This window comes from Mizuhopecten yessoensis, unplaced genomic scaffold (genome assembly GCF_002113885.1).
Source record: "Mizuhopecten yessoensis strain PY_sf001 unplaced genomic scaffold, ASM211388v2 scaffold11145, whole genome shotgun sequence".
Taxonomy (NCBI): Eukaryota; Metazoa; Mollusca; class Bivalvia; order Pectinida; family Pectinidae; genus Mizuhopecten; species Mizuhopecten yessoensis.
Genome location: NW_018408902.1, coordinates 603,249 through 628,895, shown reverse-complemented (window position 1 = coordinate 628,895; position 25,647 = coordinate 603,249). Strand labels below are relative to the sequence as shown.

The 25,647-nt window shown below is 35.3% G+C and overlaps 2 protein-coding genes across 3 annotated transcripts; one reads left to right on the top strand and one right to left on the bottom strand.

Moving 5' to 3' along the window:
- Positions 1–574: 574 nt before the first annotated feature.
- LOC110466788 (adhesion G protein-coupled receptor E4-like) lies at positions 575–12,357 on the top strand. 2 transcript variants are annotated; one of them, XM_021523544.1, is made up of 11 exons: positions 575–633; positions 4,354–4,402; positions 4,850–4,953; positions 5,222–5,321; positions 5,881–5,973; positions 6,286–6,416; positions 6,843–6,909; positions 7,196–7,281; positions 7,504–7,630; positions 7,749–7,897; positions 9,791–12,357. In XM_021523544.1, exons 2-11 carry the CDS (start codon positions 4,361–4,363, stop codon positions 9,918–9,920), a joined length of 1,029 nt encoding a protein of 342 aa, XP_021379219.1. In that variant the 5' UTR covers positions 575–633; positions 4,354–4,360; the 3' UTR covers positions 9,921–12,357. The 2 variants fall into 2 exon arrangements, with proteins under 2 accessions (XP_021379219.1, XP_021379220.1); XM_021523545.1 differs by having other exon boundaries at positions 7,749–7,901; positions 9,791–9,877.
- Positions 11,202–25,436, bottom strand: LOC110466789 (dehydrogenase/reductase SDR family member 1-like). The gene is made up of 11 exons (XM_021523546.1): positions 25,265–25,436; positions 25,018–25,117; positions 24,151–24,325; positions 23,659–23,717; positions 22,865–23,008; positions 21,975–22,054; positions 20,157–20,289; positions 19,415–19,543; positions 18,796–18,874; positions 16,069–16,152; positions 11,202–15,176 (listed from the first exon to the last, which is right to left on the bottom strand). Exons 3-11 carry the CDS (start codon positions 24,254–24,256, stop codon positions 15,040–15,042), a joined length of 951 nt encoding a protein of 316 aa, XP_021379221.1. The 5' UTR covers positions 24,257–24,325; positions 25,018–25,117; positions 25,265–25,436; the 3' UTR covers positions 11,202–15,039.
- Between the last annotated feature and the right edge of the window lie 211 nt (positions 25,437–25,647).

Sequence of the window (25,647 nt, the reverse complement as noted above, 5' to 3'; positions counted from 1 at the left end):
CATCCTCCTAGACTTGAGAAATGTTCTACAGTGTCCACACAGTCATAACATCCGTATGGCGCTGCAGTTCCAAGACGTCTAATGTGATGTTCTCTCGTTGTCTATGGTTCAGAGTGTGGGGTTATTGACGATACATGCTCTGAAATATGAACAGTCATAGACAGAATATAATGGCCAGGGGCTGAAATGATTATTCGTAGTCAACCTCTGAACGATGACATTCGTTTGGTATCGCAATTACACATGTATCTGCCACAATCTGGGATATTTTTGCATCTGTGATTTCATTGTGATCGATTCTATTAACATCACCCCGAATTTTTTTTTTTTTAAATCAATGAATGAAAAAAACTATCTTTCACGTTTGCTTCATACGTGTAACGTCATGATGATGAAAACAATACACGTATTTGTTACACCAAATCAGCAGTAGCGTGCCGTCGGGGACCAATTAGTGACGGAATTTAAGCCTCCTCCAGCAGTGGGAAAGCCGCTTAGGTGCTTAATCACAGTCACATACTGACTTATCGAACACACGACAGTCCCACCCTTAAGTATCTTATTTAAAGGAAAGCATCGTTCTCTGTTTTTCATTTCGTTTAGGATATTTCTAGGACTCTACCTCGCTCACAGGTAAGTATTGTTTGACAGTAAATCTATGTAATGTTGTATGTATACATGTTATTCAGTGAACCTCTATTGCAGGATACAATCACATGACTGCATATATACTAATTCCAAGTGAATCTGATACTACAGGAATTGAACCAAATGTCGGTACAGTACATGATACAATAAATACATTATATTTACGAGAAAGAACATCTTAAATATGCTATATATATAATTAAATCCTTTATATATCGTTTTACATTTGATCAATAAAAGTATTCAAATGTCCGTTGTCATTACCACAGTTCGTTTTTTGAGAACGTTGCATTACCTCAATCTGACTCAGATTTATATGCCGTATGAAACACCTGACCTTACTTTCTGCATACATTTTGTTTTTTTATTTTGTTCCAGTCTCTTTGATCTTAAGTTCAAATTACAGTTTTGTTTACATTTCGATATACCTGTTTTGTCTACACGTGAAGACCTTTAGTTTATACACGACACACTGTCTACAACTAACTTTACATTTAAATCTGTATATAAGTTCATGTAGCAGCCCCGAAGACCCTTACCTGGATAATATTATTCCTACTAATATGTAGAAAAATAAGGCCGTCACTTCATCGGATATGAATAAATCTATTGGATAGAATTCATTACGGATATTTAGTCTAGTTTCTAAGCACTGGTTTGTTGAGAGGGGAAATCGAACTGATTTTTCGACAGTTGTTTGTTTTAAAGTATAGATTTTAAGTACTTTAAAAATGGAAATTTTCGAGGCGTGGAAATACTTTTTTCTCTCGTTGAATAGATAAGCGCTAAAATATCCACACGCGAAAATATATTTATTGATTATAGATACACAGATTTACACACCGTGATCACTTTAAGAAGTTACAACGCGAACATTTCCGAACGCGAAAATCCAATATTTAATAAGTAACTAATGAAATACATTCGTTTACACTAAAATATTTCGTCGTCCAGAAAAAAAATGATTGAATTCAACACTATGGTGATTTAATTGCATGGATAATTATTTGCATGACCCTTCTTCAAGCAAAGAAAAACAAATAGTTTACCATGTGCAATTAATAATAATTAAAGGCAAATTGACTCTGCAATTCAGCTTTGTAGAAATCTTATTGCGTAGTCTTTATAACTAAACAGGTAGACCGTTGCAAACTATTTCTGTCAAAAATAATGTTCTGAGCTTTTATCTACTCCGAGGATAAACTTTCAGAATTAGCCTCAGAAGCGTAAGATGATGGTTATACAGAGATATATTAAATAAACACAAACTTTGAACAATTTCCTTTTATCTTATTAGTTTTGACGTCAATTATTCATTAGTTTTAGGTTCAACATTAACATTGTTTTAACCTTTTAGATCAGATCTGTTATTCACAAAGGTTGTCTATTTACTATCACTATACACATGTGTACCATTGTTGTTATTAATTTCAATGGGATGGCAGTAGTTAGATCGATTTAGTTCATTGTTTTAGTTATTTCCAATAGGACTTTTTTGTCATTTATACTTAAAAAGGAAGTATGCGCAATTATATAATATATTATATTTCTTGATGCTAGCACAGTACGTAGTCAGTCTCTTACTCTAGTATTTCTGTGTATTTCTTCCATGGTTTATTGTCAGGTCTTATAGTTACGTGTCTGGGACACATGTCCCAGTGAGTATTATAACTGAGCGGTAATTGAATGATAGCATTATCTACATGTTATGATAAATAAGAAAACAGTTTTTTTAAACGTATCTATCTATGCTATCAAATCGGTACAATTTCCGTTTTTCAGCATTCGAATTCTCACCTTCAACTTTTACATACACATGCTTCATATCAACGACACAATCAATACATTGATATAACAGGTGCTTGTTTGTATTTAATAGATTCGAAATTGAATGATGATAGGAGAAGAAAGCTTGCCTTGTATCAGTTCCTGTAGCAAAGTAGAACAATTTCTACGAAATGTAGAGCATCAGAAAATGAAAACCATGCTGGTATGGTGTAGTCAACACTTCTATATTTGTGTCTCTTAATAAGATTCAGCAAAACCAGTTATTCTCTAAGGAAATGACAGAACTTGATCCCAGAATAAACAGTACAAAGCGAACAGCAATATCGGAACCAGATCAATTCATCATCAATCATTTTGTGGCTTTTACATTTTCTAATACAAAGATTAAAATACAAGCCGCTATCAGACGAAGGCGTAACGTACAGTAGACACGTGCATTATGTATCAAACACGTGCTGTACGGGTGAAAATGTCATACAGGTCAGTATTGAAGGGACTCACAAAACTTTATTAACACGAAAGGAAGGAGGTGCTCTGAGCCCCTGTCTTGTTTACCAGTTTTTCTACCCTACATCCCTGGTCATGAAAGAGGGTTTTTTCTCAAAAAGGCATTGCAATTTCCGCAAAGCGGCAGCGGAAGGTTTCCGATAACGTGACGTCATGCCATTGTTGACCCCAATATTGTGACGTCATGTACGTAAACTCTTATGAGGTGTCGGATTAATAAAGCCTCGGACCTCCTGCTCAATATTGTATCCGAGGGTTTGAATCACCCTATCCATACCTCACATCAGGGATGGATTCTATTTCTGGCTTATTACATAAAACCCGTAAAAACAGCTGCGTACATTTCTCATTTGCATATGAATCCCGGATAGCAATTAAGGATTGAATCTTGCTTTGGTCGATTTCATGGAGTGATGAATTGAGTTGGTCTTGAAACAAATTTAATGAACTGCGAAGCATTTCATGTTGAATTTGTTTCAAGACCAACTCAATTCAAGAGTCGAACTTGATTAGGAATTGAAATATTTGTTAATGACGTCAATGACCCTGACTGACCCCAAAACGTTATGAAATGCCGTCATGAACAATAGCATGACCCCGAAAGGTCACTTTAATTCCTCCGCCAGTCTGAGTGTGTAAGCGATCCAGACCCGTGGGTCGGATACATTTTCCAGCACCGCCAGAAATGCAGATATCTCGGTCTAGTATGCAAGAATGTTTCTTCCAACCCTATCTTACCCTGGACAACCCTGTCTTACCCTGGACAACCCTGTCTTACCCTGGATGACTCATGCACGCACATGAACGGGATACTGTTTTTTACCCTACACCCCATTTCACGTGCGTGACGTTACGGGGTATCGGATTAGAATTGATGCAATCCGCAACGTATCTAACACATCTACAATTGTCGAGGAGTTTGTAATTGATTAGGAACTGTTTGCTATACATGTTTTTAATCTTGGCAAGTACCAGAGCACTGATGCACCACAAGCCACCTGTCAATATGCATCCTCTGTAACGGTTGTACCCTAATGTAGATTTGTTACTAACAGTCGTTATACATGTCAGTACATTCGTGACAAGCCGGTGTTACTTAGTCGTGCTATAGTCAGAATTTCGAGAATTACGAGTCAGGCAATATACATAGGTATTGACATCTGCCGACTTATACAGAAAAGTAAATATAGTAGCGCGTGCTGAACACCTATAGAGGTCCACTGGCGTTAGTGATTATACTCCTCCGACCACACCCTAAATAATACCTTCATGCACGACGTGCTTGTTTATATTTAAAACCTTGATCTTTAATCTGATTTTCCTACCTTTATTTATTTCACTTCATCATTTACTTCAATTGTTGACTTAGATAGGATATATCATTACTTCTCTGACTTAATTTCTTTGCAGGAAAAAAATGGCGAATTACATGTTCTTGATGGAATGGGATAATAACACGGTGAGTCGACAACTTGGGGATGCAAAGACGAGCCTGCTAAGCTTACGAGAGATCACTTATAAACATACTTATTAATGACAAATAAAACATACTATTATAACTTAACGACATTACCACCACTGCCTGACGACCTGTTATCACTGTTTATTGATGACTTATTGCCACCATTACTAACGAAAAATTACCAAAACTAACAACATCTCATCCCTTTCAACTCACGGCACATTAAAGAATTACCACTATTTCTTAAAACATATTAACATCGTTAACATTTAAACAAAACAAAAATAAAGGGATTGAATATAATCTGGAAAAAAAGACAAAACAATTACAAATGTTTTCCTCTCATGGAATTATCAGATGTCTGTTATTGTCCAAAATTGCTTCACGGTTCGTCATTGCTTGTACGTGATATATCATGTGATATGACCAATTTGTCTTTTGCAGTTGACGGAGTGGGACGAACATAACATGATTAAGATGACTGTGACCGGCTGTGGGTTCTCCTTTGTAGGCCTCATGTTGACGCTATGCCTCCTCTGTTTCCTCCCGTAAGTCGTCAGTTCATAAAATCATCAACACACGACCTGATTTCTCCCCTTAAATATTGGTAAATAGGGTTCACAACACACCCTTTATCCCTTCAGTGATGTAGAAATACAGTTATCTAATTCCTTTTCTTGAAACTTAATGGCAAACTATGATTTTTAAATAACAACATCCATTTGAAAAAAATGAATGATTAAAACATTGATTTCAAACTTTATATTTCTTTTTACATAATTTGTTGTCGATATTACAATAACCTGTTTTTTTCAGTATTGCTAACGACGGACTGTACATAATAACCAATATGTGTATATCTATGGTAATGGCACAGCTAGCCTTCATAGGGTCGGAAAACACCTACCCTGAAAAGGTCAGTCTTACTCCTCGGGCAACAAATAAAACAATTTAAAGTTATTGCCATACGTTATGAACCATAAATATTCCAAACATCACAAGCCAAGAACCACGTATTTACCCGCCATCAGCACCTCAGAGCTGTTTATCAAGCATAACACGTCACTACCAACCAATGTTATTAACATAACACGTTAAGAACCCTCAACGTTTTAGGCAAGAAAAGTTAAGACCTACCGATTCATGTCAGATATTGTAATTTGAGAACAATCAAATTACATGGATTAATATAGCATAATATTATCTGGAAATAACGACATTACTGGTTGAAAAATAATGAACGGTTTGGTGACAGGGGCGGTTTGGATTATTAAATTGAATCTAATATTCATAAAGATGTTCAAAGTGGGTTAAGTAAGAGTATGGTTATAAAATATATAAATATTTTACACATAAGTTGAGAAGTAAACCTGCTGTAATGCAAATCTTGTTGATAATAATAGTATTTTTGTGGCAAAAGTAGTTTATGGCGATCAGAATGTATCCTTAAGGCTTAGTAATTGGATCTGTTACAGTTGTTATGTAAGACGGCGACCTCACTGCTCCACTACCTGTTCCTGTGTGTCCATTTCTCCTCCCTGTGTTTTGGTTTACACTTGATGACGAAGGTATCTATTATACATAACGTTATTATTGAGTTCCTTTCATGTCTAAATCGTATATACCAACATACATGTCAATACCCACACTGGATGTAATCTACTGATTAGATAAACATTGAACCGGACAAGGGCCTTTTGTGTGAAATAGTGATTCTCAGCACTCGATCTACGTTTCGCTGAATCTAACGTTCAAAATATGATTGTATATTGACCGAGAACGTAATTTTCATATATAATATTTTGATGGTGCTCGAAGAGATCATGTTTTGTTTGTATGAGTAGACAATTTACAACGATATCAATATATCATCTTTGCAGTTAAAGTCAGAACACATGATGAATAAGTCTCTCAAGCGCACGTGGATACTGCTCACGTGCTGGGGCGCGCCTGGTGTCATTGTTGCTATCACAGCAGTCATTCGAGGTGACACCTATGGCACAAACAAACTGTGAGTTTCTTACAAATAGGGCACATAAAAACGTTTGAACACACATGGCATAAAATGTGACTGATTGTTCCGTCGAGTCTTTTATTGCGGCATAACACATTGTCTCGGAGGATCACGTGCACATGCACACTGGGCTTGTCATTCCATTATATATAAAATGTTTTGTAAGGTTTACATTTGTACGCAAAAACGTTTCTTGCATTGAGTCTGTCAAATGTTTAATGGATGAAATAATGTTTTCAAAGTAAATATAATAATTATGATTTTTATTTCCAGACTTATGTATTTCTCTTTTTATCAAGCAAAAATCTGCTTAAGAATCACAGAAGAATTCCAATTAGCCACCATAGTTATGAATATCTCCGGTCCTGACCAACAAAACTGTCATGTATTTGCTAAGTTAATGGCATACATATATTGTTACAGGTGCTGGTTAGCATCAACTTACGGCACCAAATGGGCGTTCCTAGGACCAGTTATGGCAATACAGTTGGTGCGTATTATATCACGAAAATACGGGTTCACTCCCGTTTATTTTATCAATTTGAAAATCGTTTTACCATTTATCACAGTTTTCTTAAACCCGAAAAAAGCGTTGTAATTAACATTGTGTTTCGTGGTTATATGAAATAGAAGATCGCCAATTGTGTCCCCGGTCTCACTACAGACATCTGAACGTGCCGGGTCAACCGGTCACAACATAATTAACATTTACAATGGAATATACTGCAGAAGTATCAGAAAGGTTTATTATGAACATCATACAATTATGTCCGCAGGTGAATGGTGGCATCTTCGTCGTAATGATGTTAACAAGGATGGGAGCTGACTCAAAGAAAGGATGCTCTTTCATTGAATTAGTCAAGTAAGATACACGAATTTTATCAGACTTTGCCAAATTACTTGATACAGGTTGTGACAATTATAACATGGCTCCAATGAGTCTAGATGTCGATTATAGCGACAGGCTATTTGTCAGGACATTGTAAAAGCCATTGAAAATTGGTTATATTTGTATTGTTTTTGATGGAACCAATGGCTAGGTGTTAATTAAATAAAAGTTAATGTGTATATTACGTGCTAACAGACAGCAGGTGATGACAGCTATTTCACTGATCCCATGCCTCGGTCTGATGTGGTCGCTTGGATTCGCTGTGACGTTCGGGACATCAAAGGCGGCCCAGTACCTGTTTGTGATATTGGCAGCGTTACAGGTTCGCAATATATTTTCAATTATGAACTCTTTTCTGAAACTAATTTAATTAATAATAATTGTTTAACGCCGTTGTTGATTATGCACGACCGTATCATTGCTATTTTATCTTTGAACAGGGCCTACTGATATTTCTGGGTCACATCATGACTCACACACAAGTACGCAAGTCCCTGTGCGTGAAGATGAACCCTAGTGGTTATGACATGTCGGAGAAGAACAGCGACGACTTCACCAGATCCTCTAACATCGTGGAAGCTAAACGAGGGTAGGTAGGTATCAACTACTTCGGACAAGTAACGGTTCATGGTTCTCAGTAATCTTCAAAATCTTAAGAAGTTAATTTCATTTTTGACAAAAACAATCTATTTATTAGGGTCAGCTTAAACTGCATTGAATGGTGGTAAAAGACGTTTTAATTGACGGACAATCTACAACACAGAGTTTCCAAAGATGTATGTTGATGAAGTCTATAGAGAAGTTGTATGGACGATATCATGAACTAGCAGGGGGATATGGTATTTCTTTGTGCGATGTGAAGGTCAAATTTTTTATCTGCTCATGTGTACAGTGTATATTGTGAATGTGTAGTCACTACCCGAGTTCTCGATATGAAGACGTGACATTACGTGAACTACATTTACATGGTTGGTAAAGTCGATGAAGCAGACAACGCTCGTCCTACCGAAACACGTGCTCTTAGTATCGTTTTCAAGAGTCTCCAAGTAAATATTTTCTTTGTTCATATTTTGTCTTAGTTTTTTACTTCTGAGTTCGAAGTGTTGGTTTGTTGACACCTCGGTACTCTCTTGTTGGTTTGTTGACAACTCGGTACTCTCTTGTTGGTTTGTTGACAACTCGGAACTCTCTTGTTGGTTTGTTGACACCTCGGTACTCTTTTGTTGGTTTGTTGACACCTCGGTACTCTCCTGTAGGTTTGTTGACACCTCGGTACTCTCCTGTTGGTTTGTTGACACCTCGGTACTCTCTTGTTGGTTTGTTGACCCCTCGGTACTCTCTTGTTGGTTTGTTGACAACTCGGAACTCTCTTGTTGGTTTGTTGACCCCTCGGTACTCACTTGTTGGTTTGTTGACACCTCGGTACTATCTTGTTGGTTTGTTGACACCTCGGTACTATCCTGTTGGTTTGTTGACAACTCGGTACCCTCTTGTTGGTTTGTTGACCCCTCGGTACCCTCTTGTTGGTTTGTTGACACCTCGGTACTCTCTTGTTGGTTTGTTGACACCTCGGTACTCTCTTGTTGGTTTGTTGACAACTCGGTACTCTCTTGTTGGTTTGTTGACACCTCGGTACTCTCTTGTCGGTTTGTTGACACCTCGGTACTCTCTTGTGGGTTTGTTGTTACTTCGGTACTCTCTTGTTGGTTTGTTGTCACCTCGGTACTCTCTTGTTGGTTTTTTGACACCTCGGTACTCTCTTGTGGGTTTGTTGTCACCTCGGTACTCACTTGTCAACAAACTAACATTTTTAAAACATGTTTATTGGTGTTTTGTTTAGGTTTGTACAGCCCATATTAAGAAATACAGAATTGCATCTGCTAGACAAGTGTCCCATGGTAAATTATCAGGTGATGTGAAAGTAAATTATATTTCACAACAAACCTGTATTACACATCATGATTGAGACAACCTTATTATTTTTTACATTAGACGCCTTAAAATAGGAGGTAGAGATAATCTAATTGTTAAGGAAACAAGAGAACGTGACTGATTAATACTTTTTATATGCAGTTTTAAAAAGAGAATTGTTGTTTTTTCACACAAAATATAGAAAAAGGTTACATTTCATTTCGAACTATTAAATCTTTTCAATAGCCACATTTTGCATTGTTTGCATGTGATTACACATTTGAAATTTAGACATACATACAATTTGCCAGATAACTAGGTACTTTGATAAAGAGGAGCCAGCATCCTTGATAAGACCAGTGCAATTTGACGACTGTGTTCGAGAACTGTGAATAATGCCTCTCGACAGTGCAGTTCTAGTTGCATTTTGTTACCCAAAGCTTGAATTAATGTTTGTCTTTCTATTTTACTTTTTTGGGCAACCTATTTGATCGCTCTATTTCTGAGGTGTTGATCGTTTATCTCGTTTTATTTGCATTTGTTAATTCATGTAGTTATACCCCTTGATCAGGAGCTGTGATTCGTCGGCGTCGACCAATGAGAGACGCCATTCTGACTACTGCCTCATTACAAACAAAAACCAACTCGTTGTTCCTCCAGCCGCGCAATGCCGACACCGATCGCCGCGAACAAGCACATGATATGACGTCATCGACCATGACAGCTCCATTTCATGAACTTTCTCAAAACCAAGTCTTCTATCGTAACGAAGCATGCATTAGTAAACGGATCTATGATCAAGCCAACCCATAACCTGACCGCCATGTTGTAAATGTTGGGAAGTAACTGCCTGAATATGTAACCTTTCTTTGTTTGGTATATATTTATCTCTATAAAAAAAACATATCTTGTTTATAAGACATGCCACTTGTAGACATAGTGTTACATGCGTGATGGATCTTTCATGAACAGTATTTATGATGTTGACAAACCACATTCCAGAGATATATAACCCAATTGTCAGAAAACCACTGAATGAAACTTGTATTTCTTAACCTTATTAATAGATGATTACATTGACCATCATAGTGAAACATACTTGCGCAAGAGTGTATTGTTTGCAACATGAATTTTGTAGCTGGTAGCATGAAACACCAGTACATGTTTATTGACGGAAATTAGTAGCAATGCCATATTTATCTTGGATTTGGTTTGAAAGAAATAATGGAAAAGAATACATATCGAACGTTTATTGGACTACACACATGTTGATTTGAATATAAACCTGTAGGGTTTCTAAGATTATGACATACATGTTTAAGAATATCTAATATCAATTATGATATATTCATAGTAATATAACAAATATCAATCAGAATACTTACAGCATGGTTTATCCACTAAGATCAAATCACATAGTGAAAAGAATACCTTAAAAGTGGAAATTTGCGCTGTTTGGAAATTTAGCGTTTTCGTGTTGAGTGAATAAGCGCGAAAATAAGCGCGAAAATATTCACAGGTGAATATTCATTTATAGTTTATATATAAAAAGAATACAAAGGTTGCAAATCTAATCCCAAAGTAGGACTTTCAACACCGCAATTTGTTTAAAAGGTCAAAACATGCGAACATTTCTAAACGCGAAAATTTCCACATTCACAGCACTTGTAGCATATTTGCTTCGGCTCTAAGATTAAACATTGTCATAAGAATCCTTTCGCTTGGTTTTCTAGGATCTTAACGCACAATATTTGAAACTCACCCGTGGGTTTCATGATTACAGCTCATATTATTTTGAAAACTTACTTCATGAGGTATGGCATTGTAAAGTACATCACATTGAATGTTCATGATTTCAAGGATTGTAACGTGCATATTTTAAAACTTATTGCATGGTTTTCTTGATTATACCGTCCATTCAAATTGTTTTGTAAATAACACCATTGGCTTACTATTTTATAAATGTTACCATGAAAATAAAATATTTCTGATAGCATGTCTATGTGACTGCAAAGCGAACAATACAATATACACGCCTTCTTAGAACTGTAAAGTTCGTAAAGCCAGCAATGTTATTGAGATAATTCAAATGTCCTTCAAACCAACACATCATATCAGACTTCTTAAAAAATAACAACGTACTGAAAAATCAGATATCCGACCTGACAAAATTATTGCCATTTTCTTCTCTGACAAAGCTTAGGCGTCAGTCGTGTCTATTTATAGAATAGTTTTTAGAACTTATGTAGCTCTAATTAATGTGAACTTGTACTGTTTTCCTACCGTGGTTATTTTGTAGTTTTAATGTTGATATATGTAATTCTTGCTATCAAATTAGATTTGTAACTTTCATTGAGCAGTTAAAGTTTAATTAAATTCATGGTTGTCACTTAATCTGTCACTGAAACACAGAGGCATACTAGATATCGCTTACCCAGGTATCATATCACGTCCACTTCATAATCATATAAATATAATAATTTTGTTATATTAATTATATAACATCATAAACTTATATCTTATATTTTAAATCCCCGTATTTGTGAATATTTGGGAATCTGTGCTTGTCCATTTACAATGCCGATTGTCAAGTTTATAGTTATTGACATTCGGGACGCTCCGAGGTGGCATGAAGCCCTGGTCGCTGAACATCCGGGTTCTGTCCAACTGTATATATATATATTTATGTATGTAATCCCAATAATATAACCAGGCCTGGATCACACCTTGTCAATTTAATAAGCCGTTAATTGAAGACTTAGAATGTGTTTTCATTTCGTAATGCTTAAAATGTACAAAAAGTATTGTTTTGACTGTCTTATATTATAATTTTGAACTTACATAGACGTGATTGAAGTAATAATTTTCACTAAAATTTAAAAGAAAAACATTTCGTCGTTTTTATTTTGCGATATTTTGTGGTTGAGCTTATACTGTGATTTCCGGGCCTTTTGATGACTGATGTTGTTACTTTTATAGATAGTGAGTAACAAAACGCTGAAGTTTGCTATGATTATGCACAAAATGCTGGGAGCAAATTGTTGACGCGGTTTAGTGACTTGCGTTATTTGACTGTACATACATTGTATGCATGTTATTTATGAAAAGTATTTTTTATTAAATATTAATGCTTTTAAATGTGTGTATTGTATTTGTGTATATGAATGATTTATTATAATACGAAGATTAGTATCTAATTTATATATAATACAATGATTTATTACGATCTGATGTATTATGAAATCGTTTTAACATTATATTTGAAGCAATTTACTTTTTGTATACGCCTGTTAAAATCAAGCCTCTTTCCTAAAATTTCGGGAACGAACAAAGAAAGGAAAGATAACTCTTTTTGACTATATGTACGAGGCTGCATGGTAGTGTTGGAAAAACCAATGAAAATACAAAAAAAACAAGATCGTCAACACACAAGGAAATTAAAAAGTACAAACAATGGAACTTGAAAAGGCACCAAAACAAATCATCATGACAGTGTTAACATGATAAAATAAAAATCCATTCACCCATTCGTCAACCTTCCCATTCAATATCGGTGCTATATTACTATAAACTCAAACCGAATACAAAACGAGCGTTCTTTGAAATTTCAATTACTTACATGTACATGTAGATACAGAAATAAAAAGTAAAATGGATATTTAGGACACTAAGGGTTCTATTCGGTTTAGGGATCTAAAGATTCTAATGAAGTGAATAAATATTGAATAGGATACTGCATCAGTGTCAAACAACGACATTGTTTTGGGGGTCAGGATATATCTTTCTGTTTTAAAGCGAACAGATCAATAAGTTATAAATATAATATACATATGCCAGTTATTGTCTTATGCCAATGCCATTACGTGTTTCATATCCTGTCTCAAATGATTCGATATGAGGACGTATACGGTATCGACGACGCTTAATTTTTGCAACATCAATTACACTAGAATGAGTGGAGCTTCTTCATCTTTAAACCCTCCGACTCATGTGTGTAAAGTACCACACCATTGCTTTAATTTTGAACAATGGCGACAACAACACAATATAAAAAATATACAGACTAAAAAACAACAAATAGAGTACAGACAGCTGATTAACCGTTGTATAATCTAAAACATATAAAACCTATTTCACATTTACATGTTTGCAGTTAGATATGTCAATCATGACACACGAACGTAAGTGTCCTAAATACTAAATAAAATAATTGCATATAACATGCTATCTCAATGCTGAATACATTCTTATGGCACACTATATAAATATCAACTATTGGCAAAGATACAATGTCTAACATCATTATATTTAACAATTGAAAATGCCGGGAACGTACTCTTGTTCATGCGCATTATAACTTTACATTAGATTTTACGCTTATTTCCACCCCTCAACATAAACATGTACTTATTACTTGTGACCTCTTTATGAATGCAGTTACTCTTAAAGATACTTAATTACATAAGGATTTGCAGCATTATCTTGAATAGGCTACATAAACTATTGTTTTTTTTCTTCTTAGAAAACATGTAGCTTTGCAAAATATATAATCTTCTTCAATCGTCCTTTTAACCAAAACACAAATGTATTAGAATTGGACAATATTGCTGCGATTCTGTCTAAGATTAGATGATAGTCCATTAATAAAAGTCACTAAGCTAAGGGAAGTTGGTCAAAATTCAACGAATTACGTATTATTTTCTGGTTATTGCTGTGCTTTTGTTTCTTTGATTACCTTGCAATCAAATTACATTTTGAAGTTAAATATAAAAAAAAAACACTCTCTAAAATCTGAGTAATCTCCCTTCCACTACAAAATGTGTTATATTGTGTTTTGTTTAAAAAAAACCATCCCATATGATACTAGTATCTAATGTATCAATCTTGATATTGTATTTAAACAAAACAACACATGTAAGAATACTTGAGTAGTACTACTACTACTACTACTAGTAGTAGTAGTAGTAGTAGTAGAAGGAGGAGTAACAAGTATAAAGAACTTTGTAATTTTGAAAATTAAGAAGGCTTGTTTGTTCGTGTTTGGGGCCAGGTCCTTAACCTCGTAGTTCACGACAAAATACTATCACCGAGAAACGAAACTATAACATGTTTATTAATTTTGATTTCTCCTGTTCAATTTATATATCATTATTATCAATATATAAATAAATGTTACATGTTGTTGTTAAGATTAATAAACGTGATTACAGAATTTATATATGGAATAATTATAAGAAAACAACAGCATCTGTGAAAACCAAGACCGCTACTAAAAGGAGGCCTCGGTAATTCCCCAGCCAGTCTGTAAATCTGTTACAAACCACACTCCTGAATTCAACTACAAATGAATTGTCTCATCAAATTCTGCACTATGTGATGCTATTAATGATGTCGATTGTGCAAATTATATTTACTTTAGATTAAATATCACATGAAGTGTGTATATTATTTTGTATTTGAAGTTCTTCAATCTGGGATTCCAAAATGGTCGATGCCATCCATGTGTTTATAACATGCAAAAGGATTAATGTTTTTGTAAAATGTCATATAATAAAAATAATTGTAAACTTCAGTTTCGGTCTATTCTTGATTCACGTACCTGGTCTGAACAATATGCACCTCGGCCTCCGGCCTCAGTGAATATTGTTCAGACCAGGTCCGTAAAACAGGGATGACAGACCTCACCTGAAGTCCATAACTGTATAATGTCGACCATATATTCATGATATTATATACTCAAATACGTGTGATGATAAAACAGTACATGACACTGTGTTGTTTGTCATGAGAACTGTAACTTATGAGTTTACTCGTACTGAGTTAGAATTTATTGCCTGCCTGAGCTAACAACCATCGCGGTATGTACAGAAATCCTGGAGTCCATTTAGCAATCCATGCAGTTTTGGGATTCTGACCAAGAAGAAAACTTAGCTGGCGAATTGAAGGCGGCTGACGGCCTGTATAAACAAACGAAAATATCACATAACATCATCTGGTTGGAATAAAACCTCAATCGCAGATTATTTATTGTGGGGTTTAATCATTGTGGAAGGAGATTGCCACCATAGCCCACTATTTTACCGACAGGGTGAGTTTTTACGATTTACAAAACATAAGGTTAACACACAAATACCACACAGAAATTAAATGAGACATGAAAACAAAAGGAAATACACTATGTACATCAATAATAAAGGAGACACCAAAAATTAGAGACAGGACAATAAGAAATCTGTTAAACGCTGACGATATCCGGTCATCCAGGTTTTTGTCTACATGTGTAACGTTTTATATAAGATTTTAGAAATCAGGTCATGTTGACATTGGAACAAGTTCTTTAACACAGAAAAAAATCGCTCCGACAGAAATTCATGTCAGGAGGAGCGAATCAGCTGTAACATGTAAGAAATGTTTGGTATTTTACTTCTGAGGGAATGAAAGATAACGATAGGGACATGGAAGACAACACGTTTGTCGTATACATTTCCGGATTGTTTAAGATTGTTTTACGGTAGTTTACGCTGTATACATGTACGTTTTAAGTACTGAATACTGAGAGTGAAGCAGTATGATTAAAAACGCCCCAATACTAATGCATTGCCTGAAGAAAATATATCTCAAGCGCTTCGATTTGTGTATTTATTGTTAACTTCAGACGTAGAAGATGATGTGTGATTTACCTACAAAATGGTCGTCCCTTATATAATGTACAAGTAGAAGTATGGCAGCTACACTCCTCCATAAGTGAACAGCATCACCAATCTATAATTAATATTTACTTTAGTTATGAACACAACATACAACCTGTCTAATGGGATTAATGCATGCATGGAGTGATAACATCTTTACCGTCAATGTCTGTAAACCCATACTCGTACGCCAGGTCACTTGTCAGATGGATTTTACCAGACTTCTTGCTCATCAAGTTTTTATCTGAAGTAGAAAATCAAATATAGATATGTTGTATGTATTACAGCTAAACCTTGTTAGAGACCACCTACGCAGTAGTCTAGGACAGTTACTACAGATTTAATTGAATCTGATGTGTTTTACGCAATAAAAATTGTCCGTAAGTATCATCCGTTTCTCCTGTCCGATTTTTGGTATTGATTTACTTTAAGTGTTGCACTAAAACGTGCTTCAGTTGATGATGAATTCTTGGCTGCAGACTCAGTTTTCATAATCTATAATGTTATTTAAGTATCAACAATCCTATAATGCTTATATATATATAGCCTATAAAGGGTATTTTTCATTTCATGTTTATTTAAGTTTAATAGTCGAAAACAATACAATTACATAAGTATCAACAAAACTGTATTTTGAACTCAATGACGGAGTGGATTGTGTTTTAGGAAAACCTCTATTATCCTAGGATGACCATACTGAAGTTCTAATGCATGTTTGCCCGTTAACATATCACGTAATATGTCGGTTTACTTTTAAAAGGTCGTATTTATTAAAAATGACATTGAAATGCGAGGAGAATAAGACCAAGTGTGCCCTATGGACAAGCGTCATTTGCTTCATCGACGATATCTGCCATGCAAATCTAGGTCATATCAAAGTAATGGAATGACCTCATGGCGAGATTCATGATAGGGGCAACGAAAAAACAAGGCTAACTAATGAACATATATATAAAAAAAAAACTTCTTATTGTATAAAAGAACATGCATATTTCCGAAATGATATACTTATGGCGACTATAAATCCTGTCAAAATTCATCATTAACTAGCGAATTGGGAAATCTTGTGTTGTAAAATGTTTGTCAGCATTGGTCATCTATCGCGGAAAGCATGCTAGTCGGAGCAATTTCTTGAACAACAAAGTAAATGCGACGTGTACACACGGGTAGCTTGCTGAAGCAGGGATGTTACTATCAAGAAAGGGAAAGTTCGCGATCGCAAAATTTAAAACGTTCCACTTATCGTACAGCTTTTGTTTGACATGTTTCTTAACGTCGATTAGATTAGAAGATTTAACATGAAGAAAAGTATAAACCAATAAATGATATTGAGACACGGTAGTCTAGTGGTAGGACGCCTGGCTCGTGACCGAAGTGTTGCGGGTTCGGGTCACGGCACGGCTCTGTGTTGTATCTTTGAGCAAGATACTTTACTCCGCTTGTTCCAGTCTACTCAGCTTTAAATGAGTACGTGGTACGGCAGTGCTAGAATTGTTGAATGTTAGCTGTTTGCGCCGAAATGGCAGCTCCGGCTGTACGCTTCCCAGGAAGTTGAGAAAGATATTGACTGGTTGCAAAGGCCATATGATCACGGATAATTATTTGTGAACCGCTTTGAGACGACCTACGAACTATGTTGTATTAGAATCTCAAATTATTATTATTCATAATATCTAGCCCGAATTCTAAATGTATCATTGGAATTCTTTTGTATTTGTAAGATTTGTCTGTTCCGTCATTTTCCTTTGAAAACACTCATTTAAACAAACGTCTATATAATGTAATTTATGAACTTTTAATTGATACAATTGTATGTCATTTACGTGTTTCCCATACACAAGAGTTTTTGTTATATGTATATAGGATCTGGGTGATTCGAGATGAAAACATCACTTGTCCATCTTTTATACATAACTTATATACCAGTCTGTAACAACATTAAAAATGAAAGATCCGTTGTTGAATTTGGGCATTCGGCGCTTCTCAGACAGCAACGTATTGCTCGAACATACACATCTACGTCTGTTATAAGATTGTCAGCACTAGTTGAACAAACCGCTTATTGTTTAAATATTTTCTCTCGTCTATCCAAATGAAATTAATAAAACTATGTAAAAAAAATCCACTGTATATGAAGCCAATGTACCATTAATTTAATCAGACGTTGATCACCTTAACACTGACAACAACGCCAACTCCAAGTAGCACACCCGTTGACCAACTAACAGGTGACAAAGATACGTAATAACAACGCCCACTCAAAGATAACCACAAGGCGTGTGGGGGTGCGTAAATATAAATCAAACCGTACGTGTTTTCTGATGTGAAAATAAATATCAATGTATACGACTACAGATTATTTATTATACCAATCACGTCGTTGAAACGAAACAGTTGCTTCTACAGGAAGTAGTCTCATCATAATGGTCAATTTTTGTTCATATGTAAATAATGTTCAAGTCTGTTAGATATCCGGTGCAGGTAACTTCTTACGCAGGAGTCGAACTCATGCCTACATGCACACTACACTTGAGTTCAAATGCTGTGTAATACTGTATATCTCTGTCCGGGTTTAATGTACACATAATTAAAGGAGCATCCGGGTGCTTGAGGGTAAATTTGAACAGTCCGCTTACAATATAAAGTGCGCGTCATTATAAAATATGCATACATCCTCCTGTGTGAGTCGGTATGACATACGTATACATCCTCCTGTGTGAGTCGGTATGACATACGTTTACATCCTCCTAATTATTCATTGCTCGTTTGCTTATTGTTTTGAAAATTATTTGATCTAATTGATATATGGACAGTGTTTGCAGGAATATTGTACTTTAATACACAATGTAGTAGCATTTCCATTCCACAACTAAGAAAAAATCTGTACCTGATAGTAAATTGACCACGGCTTTACCAGCGTATTCCGTTGTCTCTCCCTCAGCAAAGTTAATTCCGGATTTCTTTGTCTGTGTTGGAGTAAAACAGCATACAAGTTATAATCACGATAGTACATATTTAGTACTGTGACCGAGGTCCCATCTCTGTCAAGTTTAGATACAGGGATAAGACAACATTTGATTAGGTTATTGTTTTCTGGCATATTCACTATTTAGTATTCTCATTAAACTAATATTTTCGAATGATAAATTCTATATTCAAATTCCATAAGCCAGTCAAGACTGACAAAATGATCACATTCAGAAACAATACATAACAGCTACTTTGTCGACGAATTATAAAACACAGGAAATCTTTATTTGAACGTGTTGGTCATGCTTCAAAGTTCATTTTTGATTAATAGAATACATTTTTCACGAGTTTGAGATTGTACGGTTACTTGTTAAATACAACTTCTTCCAAAATGTTTTTGATGTAAATTATATTCTTATTTTGTGGAGGTATTGACTAAAATTATTTGATAGTGCTTTAATTCCGGCTACTAAGCAGTTTCATGAAACACATCACTATTTAATCTCTTTATTTAAAAACGTTTTACACTTTTGTACCTTAGCTGAATCAGCTGACTGTGAGAGCTGGTTTGTGAACTCTGTCCGCACTGCTCCCGGCCACAGACTGACGAACGCCACATTGTGGCGCCTCAGCTCAACAGCACAGTCCGCCGCCATTCTGTCGCACTGTTGGGGAGAAACAGCCGAGCATGACCGGCAAAATCGAATAGTTATTCATTATATTTTTCGCAAAATATTTTTCACGAGTGTGGCTAATATTTGATATTTTTCACGATTGCGCAGCACGAGTGAAAAATATCAAAATATTAGCCACAATCGTGAGATATATCTGTTATTACTGAAGACACCATTAGATATCCTCTATATAGGAATTAGTGGGTTTTGACATTCACATGTTTGTATGATTGAAGAGTAATATCAGTATAGTTCTAGAGGTTGTTTGTAGTAACGATACAAGTCTTTTAGTTATAGAGAGTGTTTGATTGAGTGACAATATGTTGATTGAAAACATTGGAATGGTTCTAATGAGAGTTTGAATGAACGGTAATATTTGTATAGTTTAAGAAAAAGGTTTAAGTGAGCGGAAATATATATGTTGTTCAAGATAAGAGAGCACGGTAATATTAGTATAGTTCTAGAGTGGTTTAGAGCGAGCGGTTATACATCCGCCGTGATATTGGTATAGTTGTTGGGATGAGTAAGCGGTAATAGCTTTATAGTTTTTTTAATAGCTTGAGTGACCGGTAATGTATAGTTCTGGATAGGGGTTGACACTTACAGCTTCCTTACCCACGCCGTACGGTATGTTAAATAGGTATTTTAGTCCTCCCCCGGACGAAACATTGACTATCAGTCCTGACCGCCGGGGAACCATCAGTCGTGCCGCGTGGATAGCGCACATGTAGTGGTTCCTGTGTCATAAAGTAAAATCAAATGCTACGGTTATGAGATCAACGTCTATAAGCTTTCAAATGAGATCAAATGAGATCAGTAAGTATTGATATAAGATCAAAAGTTATTATCAGATCAAAGGCTATTAATTGAAATGTTATCAGATCACAATTTAATGGTCATAGATCATCTATCATGCTCTAAGATCAAATATTTTTTGTAAGATTAGATACTATTGTTGAAAGGGAAAATGTTTAGGTATAAGAACCGATAGGATATCATAAGATAAAATGTGATTCCTATCAGACGAAATGTTATTGTTAAAGGAAATTATTCCAAAAATGAAAATAAGAATGGAGGTAATCCCGTATTATTTCTCTCGCAGTTTCTTTCGACTAAAATCTGTATATCAGCCTGTTCTATTTCTGCACAAGATAGGTTTTAAAGGAAATGGCACCTATTTCTTCTTGTCAGTTATGAACATGGGCAAAGTGATCAGACTTTTCATAAAAGGATTTTCAACAGAGTCAGCATCAATGACTCTTAATGAGAACTGAAGAAGCATATAAAGTTCGAAAGCAAAATCTAAAAATAGTTCCAGTACCTCAAATATCTTATTGATAATTATGTTTTTGATGTGAAGAATTCCAAGGACTCAATAACTGTAAAATCAATCCATTGAAAAAATTACTCGTACTTTTCAGTCAGTCAGAAACACACACATATCTCCTTGAATGAATCATTGATAAATGCTATTTCAACACCCCTTGTATAGAATTTATTGCAATGGGTTCCAATCAAATAGGCTGTATAGCCAACTGTTGAGATGGGTTATATTAAGATAATGTATTTCTTTAACCAATGTAAAAATCGTCTGTATAAATTGAAAGGTAAAATCTGATTGATACACCCTTCCATCTTTCCCCCATCGTTGTCCTCCCTGTACGTGGATGATAAACTATGTTAAAGTGATTGCGTTATCTCAGGATTGATGTCTACAAAACGTTAAACTATCAACCGACGGGCCACAGAAAAACATTCTCCAAGTGTGATGGAGTGCATAACAGATAGAAGAGTAAAAATCAAAACACGAGGAACGGTATGTGGAATTTGGTCCGTCATGTATTTTTGTTCTACAAGTTGTCAAAAATTAGACGTGGAGCCTGATGTTTTAGTTTCGAATATCACATAGCAGAAAATTTTAAACATCAACATATCGGTGAATATTTGCAAAGGAACACAGCATTAGTTTTGAAATGGACCAGGTTGTTTAAAGGCTGTGCAGCTTTACGTGTTTTTTACGTACAAATAATTATTTACCAATTTTACAATTTTAATAAATAATATCACATATTATATCAGCCGTGGTAACGTCATATATGATAACGCGATAACGTCATATGATCACAGGAATAGAAAATGTGGTTGTATTTGTTCTTATTGCGGTCAAATTTCTGGCAAATTGTATCAGTTGCGTGACGCATGTGAGAAAAAGGATCTCAAACTCGTTCCTATGTTACAAATGACGCTTATTACATATAATGGATGTACAACGAGCACAAATTTTAGAATCTCTTTTGTATACAAATAGTATTCTTATGAAATTATACAAAAGTCAGTATTGGTGATGAATAACAACACTTCAACTAACAGCGATACTAGGGGTAGATCTAGTCCGGCTTCGATCAACTGGTCATGTCCTTACCTCAGTCCGACGATGTTAACAGTGTCCCACATCGACATGGGTTGTTCCCAGAAAGACTTCCCCTTGTTTTCGGATATCATCTATTAAAAGAAGTTGTGTAGAGTAAATTGACGATGGAATCAAGAATTGTAACAGATTTGGCGCCAGTTATTACCAGAGAAGATTGCATTTGCAATATGAATTAGATTTTAATGAATTTGTCAATATGAGTCAAAACGATGATGCTATCTTACGGGATATACCACCATGTCCATACTAATGTGATTTCTTTTAGATCAGTTGAAGTTTTATCAGATAAAAGTATTTCAATTGATGATCTTTCAATAAAATGGTTCATATATTGTGATGTTCTAGTTGTTAAATATTATATATATACATGTCGGTAATGCTATATAGAAAAATATTTCAACACTATTATTGCATATGTTTGTTTTCCGTTTATATCGCAACTACTAATAGTTGGCATGTGATTTATCTGATCGTAAAATCGCATGGAACTTGAATTTGTTATCGAAGCTTAACAGTTGTTTGTGCATAACTGGGATATACACGTTGAGCGAATGCAAAGTGAATCTCTGGTGAACGAGTACAGAAATACTTGTTCGAAAAATTAAGGAGGCATACAATACATTACTTTAGAAATCTACAGTAGATTGTTAACTTGATCAATCATCTGCAGTAGAATTATGACTTCAGAATTCTACAGTGGAATTGTAAATTGTGAAATCTACAGTGAAATAGTGACTTGAGAAATCTACAGTAGAATAGTAATATAAGTAATCTACAGTATTCGTGTTTGATAACCAACAACAATGGATTATCCTTTAACACGTCCCTCCCTCTTTGTTCTTACCCTATTAATAATTTATAATTCCATATATCAGTCATACCTTAACGGCCGCGTAAGCATTGTTGACCAACAGGTCCAGCTGACCATTTTGTTGTTTTTTAATGGTGTCGAACAATTCAACAATGTCGTCATCATTCGAGTGATCACATTGTACAGGGATACATCGGCCTCCTCGTTCTTCTACCTTTTCAAATCACAAATCACAGGTACACATTACATTACATTTTGCCCTTCCTCTATCGTCACAAATCGCCAGGTATAAATTACATTCCGCCCTTCCTCTATCGTCACAAATCACAGGTATTAATTACCTTACATTTACTCTTCTTCTATCATCACAAATCACAATATCAATTACATTACATTTTGCCCTTCCTGTATCGTCACAAATCACAGGTGTTAATTACATTACATTTTGCCCTTCCTGTACCGTCACAAATCACAGGTATTAATTACATTTCATTTTGCCCTTCCTGTGTCGTCACAAATCACAGAGATGAATTACTTTACACTCCCTCCTTCCTATACCTACAGGAATCGGGTAGAAAGTGTAATTTAAACAACGTCATGGTAAACACGAGATGCAAAAGGTAAATTCAACCATTTGCAAACATATCGTAATAAAGCAGTTATTGACAGCATCACTAACTAAAATCACAGTACTTTAAACACAAGTAATGGCAGCCTTGTTATTGTTGATATGCTAATGTATTAATGGAATTGTAAACATATAGCTGCAAACAGGTAATTACAAACAAATAGTTCAAATCGGTAATTGTAAACAAGAAATTGAATAAATTTAAAAGCAAATTTATAAAGGATATTTTTGTTTACCTCCCGTGCTGTGTCTGTTAGAGATCCTGTCACGTCACCAGAACTAGTAAGGGTCCTGCCTGTTAGTTTAATAAAGGAAAATGATTATGAAACCGTTATTGCAGAATTTGTTAGTCAACATAATGCAGCAGAAAGTCTATGGACGTTCTATGGAATTTTGATAAATAAACCAGTTGACATGGTACATGTTTAACCTATCAAGAATACAACAGAATAAAATAATCATAATGTCAAAGTACAAGTGTAACGTCCGCCCTTCCGGAAATGCCTATACAGATAATCAGATGGCAATATCACAAACTGAGAAATCAAACCTTTCTAAAGTGCATTCTTAATCAAACATATCATCAATAACACTGAAGACAACTTAAAAACACGAGAACCTACTTCATCATGTCAGGTGTTGAGGTTATTACGGGAAGAGTGATGGTGTACAGATAACAAACAGCTAATTTACCTGTGATATATACAGGTTATGAACAGGTAACTTACCTGTGATATATACAATGGCTCCAGCCTTCCCTAACTGTAGGGCGATACCTTTCCCGATCCCACGACTAGCTCCCGTCACAACACACACCTTCCCCTTTAGAGACATTGTAAAATCTTGTGTCTTCTTTCACTCACCTGGTATCGGCCTCAGTAGGCAGCAGACTCCCTATAGTTTCTAAGTACGAATAATGTACGATGTTTAATGGTCATGCAATCAATAGACTAATATTGATAATAAATCAATTAATTAGCATGACATAGTTGACGTCACGTTGGCAAATATATTGCGTAGTTAGAATGTCTCCATTGGATATGTATCTTACGCCGTTATAATAACTTATTCGTGCTATAATGAGACATTTGTCGTCTAAAATGTCACCAACTGGTACTATTTGTTTACGACAAACAAATAATAAGGTTATTTTTAGATTCAAGGATGAATCATCTAATGTATTGATAACTTTTACACCACTTTGAGTAAGTTGTCAATAACAGAACGTAAATATGACAGGTCTCGTTAACGTCACTTTCTATAATTAACCTTCTAACGTTGATGTGCATATGGAGCGTATATACTCTTGTATAGAAAATATGTATAGAATATCTCCCTTTTCTAAAAATTGTTTGCAATAAAACCATTTAAATATATATACACCAACCTGGCGGGTATTTTTACAGTGTATAAACCTTTAAACAGGTATTTCACTTGTGTATACACTCAACGGAGGCTTGGCGAAAACTATTCGTCCTCTACATATAAAGGGTGTTTTTGTGAATCAAACATTTTAAGGTCAGTTAAAAGTTTCATATTATTTAACACGGTACATCACCAGATCCCGGTAACTTGGGTAAATTGTCTTTACCTACCTCAAACCAAGTTAGTCCATCGATCAATTCTGCGTTAACATCTCACCAAACAGGTATGGTGTAGTGACCAAGGTGTGGTGGAGTATTCCTTAGCTTGAAACTGGAAACAGCGTAACGTATACTGATATTCATGGATTTTTCCTTTACAATATTTCACGGAATACCGACGACAGAGCTAATTTAACACTGCACATACACGTACAAATGCATTCACTTGAAGAGTGCCTTATATTTCACAGAAAAATACCTTCCCGCTTAACTCCGTTGTGAGTGTGTCTTGTGGCGACTGATACGGACAGTACAGTACGCGAGGTCCTCTTTACTGAAGGATAGACATTTAAATCACAAAAATAGAGAGCATTCACAAGGTGTATCACTGAATGATTAATCATAATACTCTCTCTCTCTCTCTCACACACACACACACACACACACACACACGCGAAAAAATGAAAGTCTTCAATTATTATCAACAACGAAGGTAAGTTTGTAGGTCTATGAAAACGTTTCGGAAAGTATGGTGATCTTTAATCTATCGTATCGAATTTTAAAATATGATTTTTTCCTTGTGTGTAATCGCTGTTGTATATTTCATACTATTATGTTGACGCTGTGGTTTTTTTTCTATTG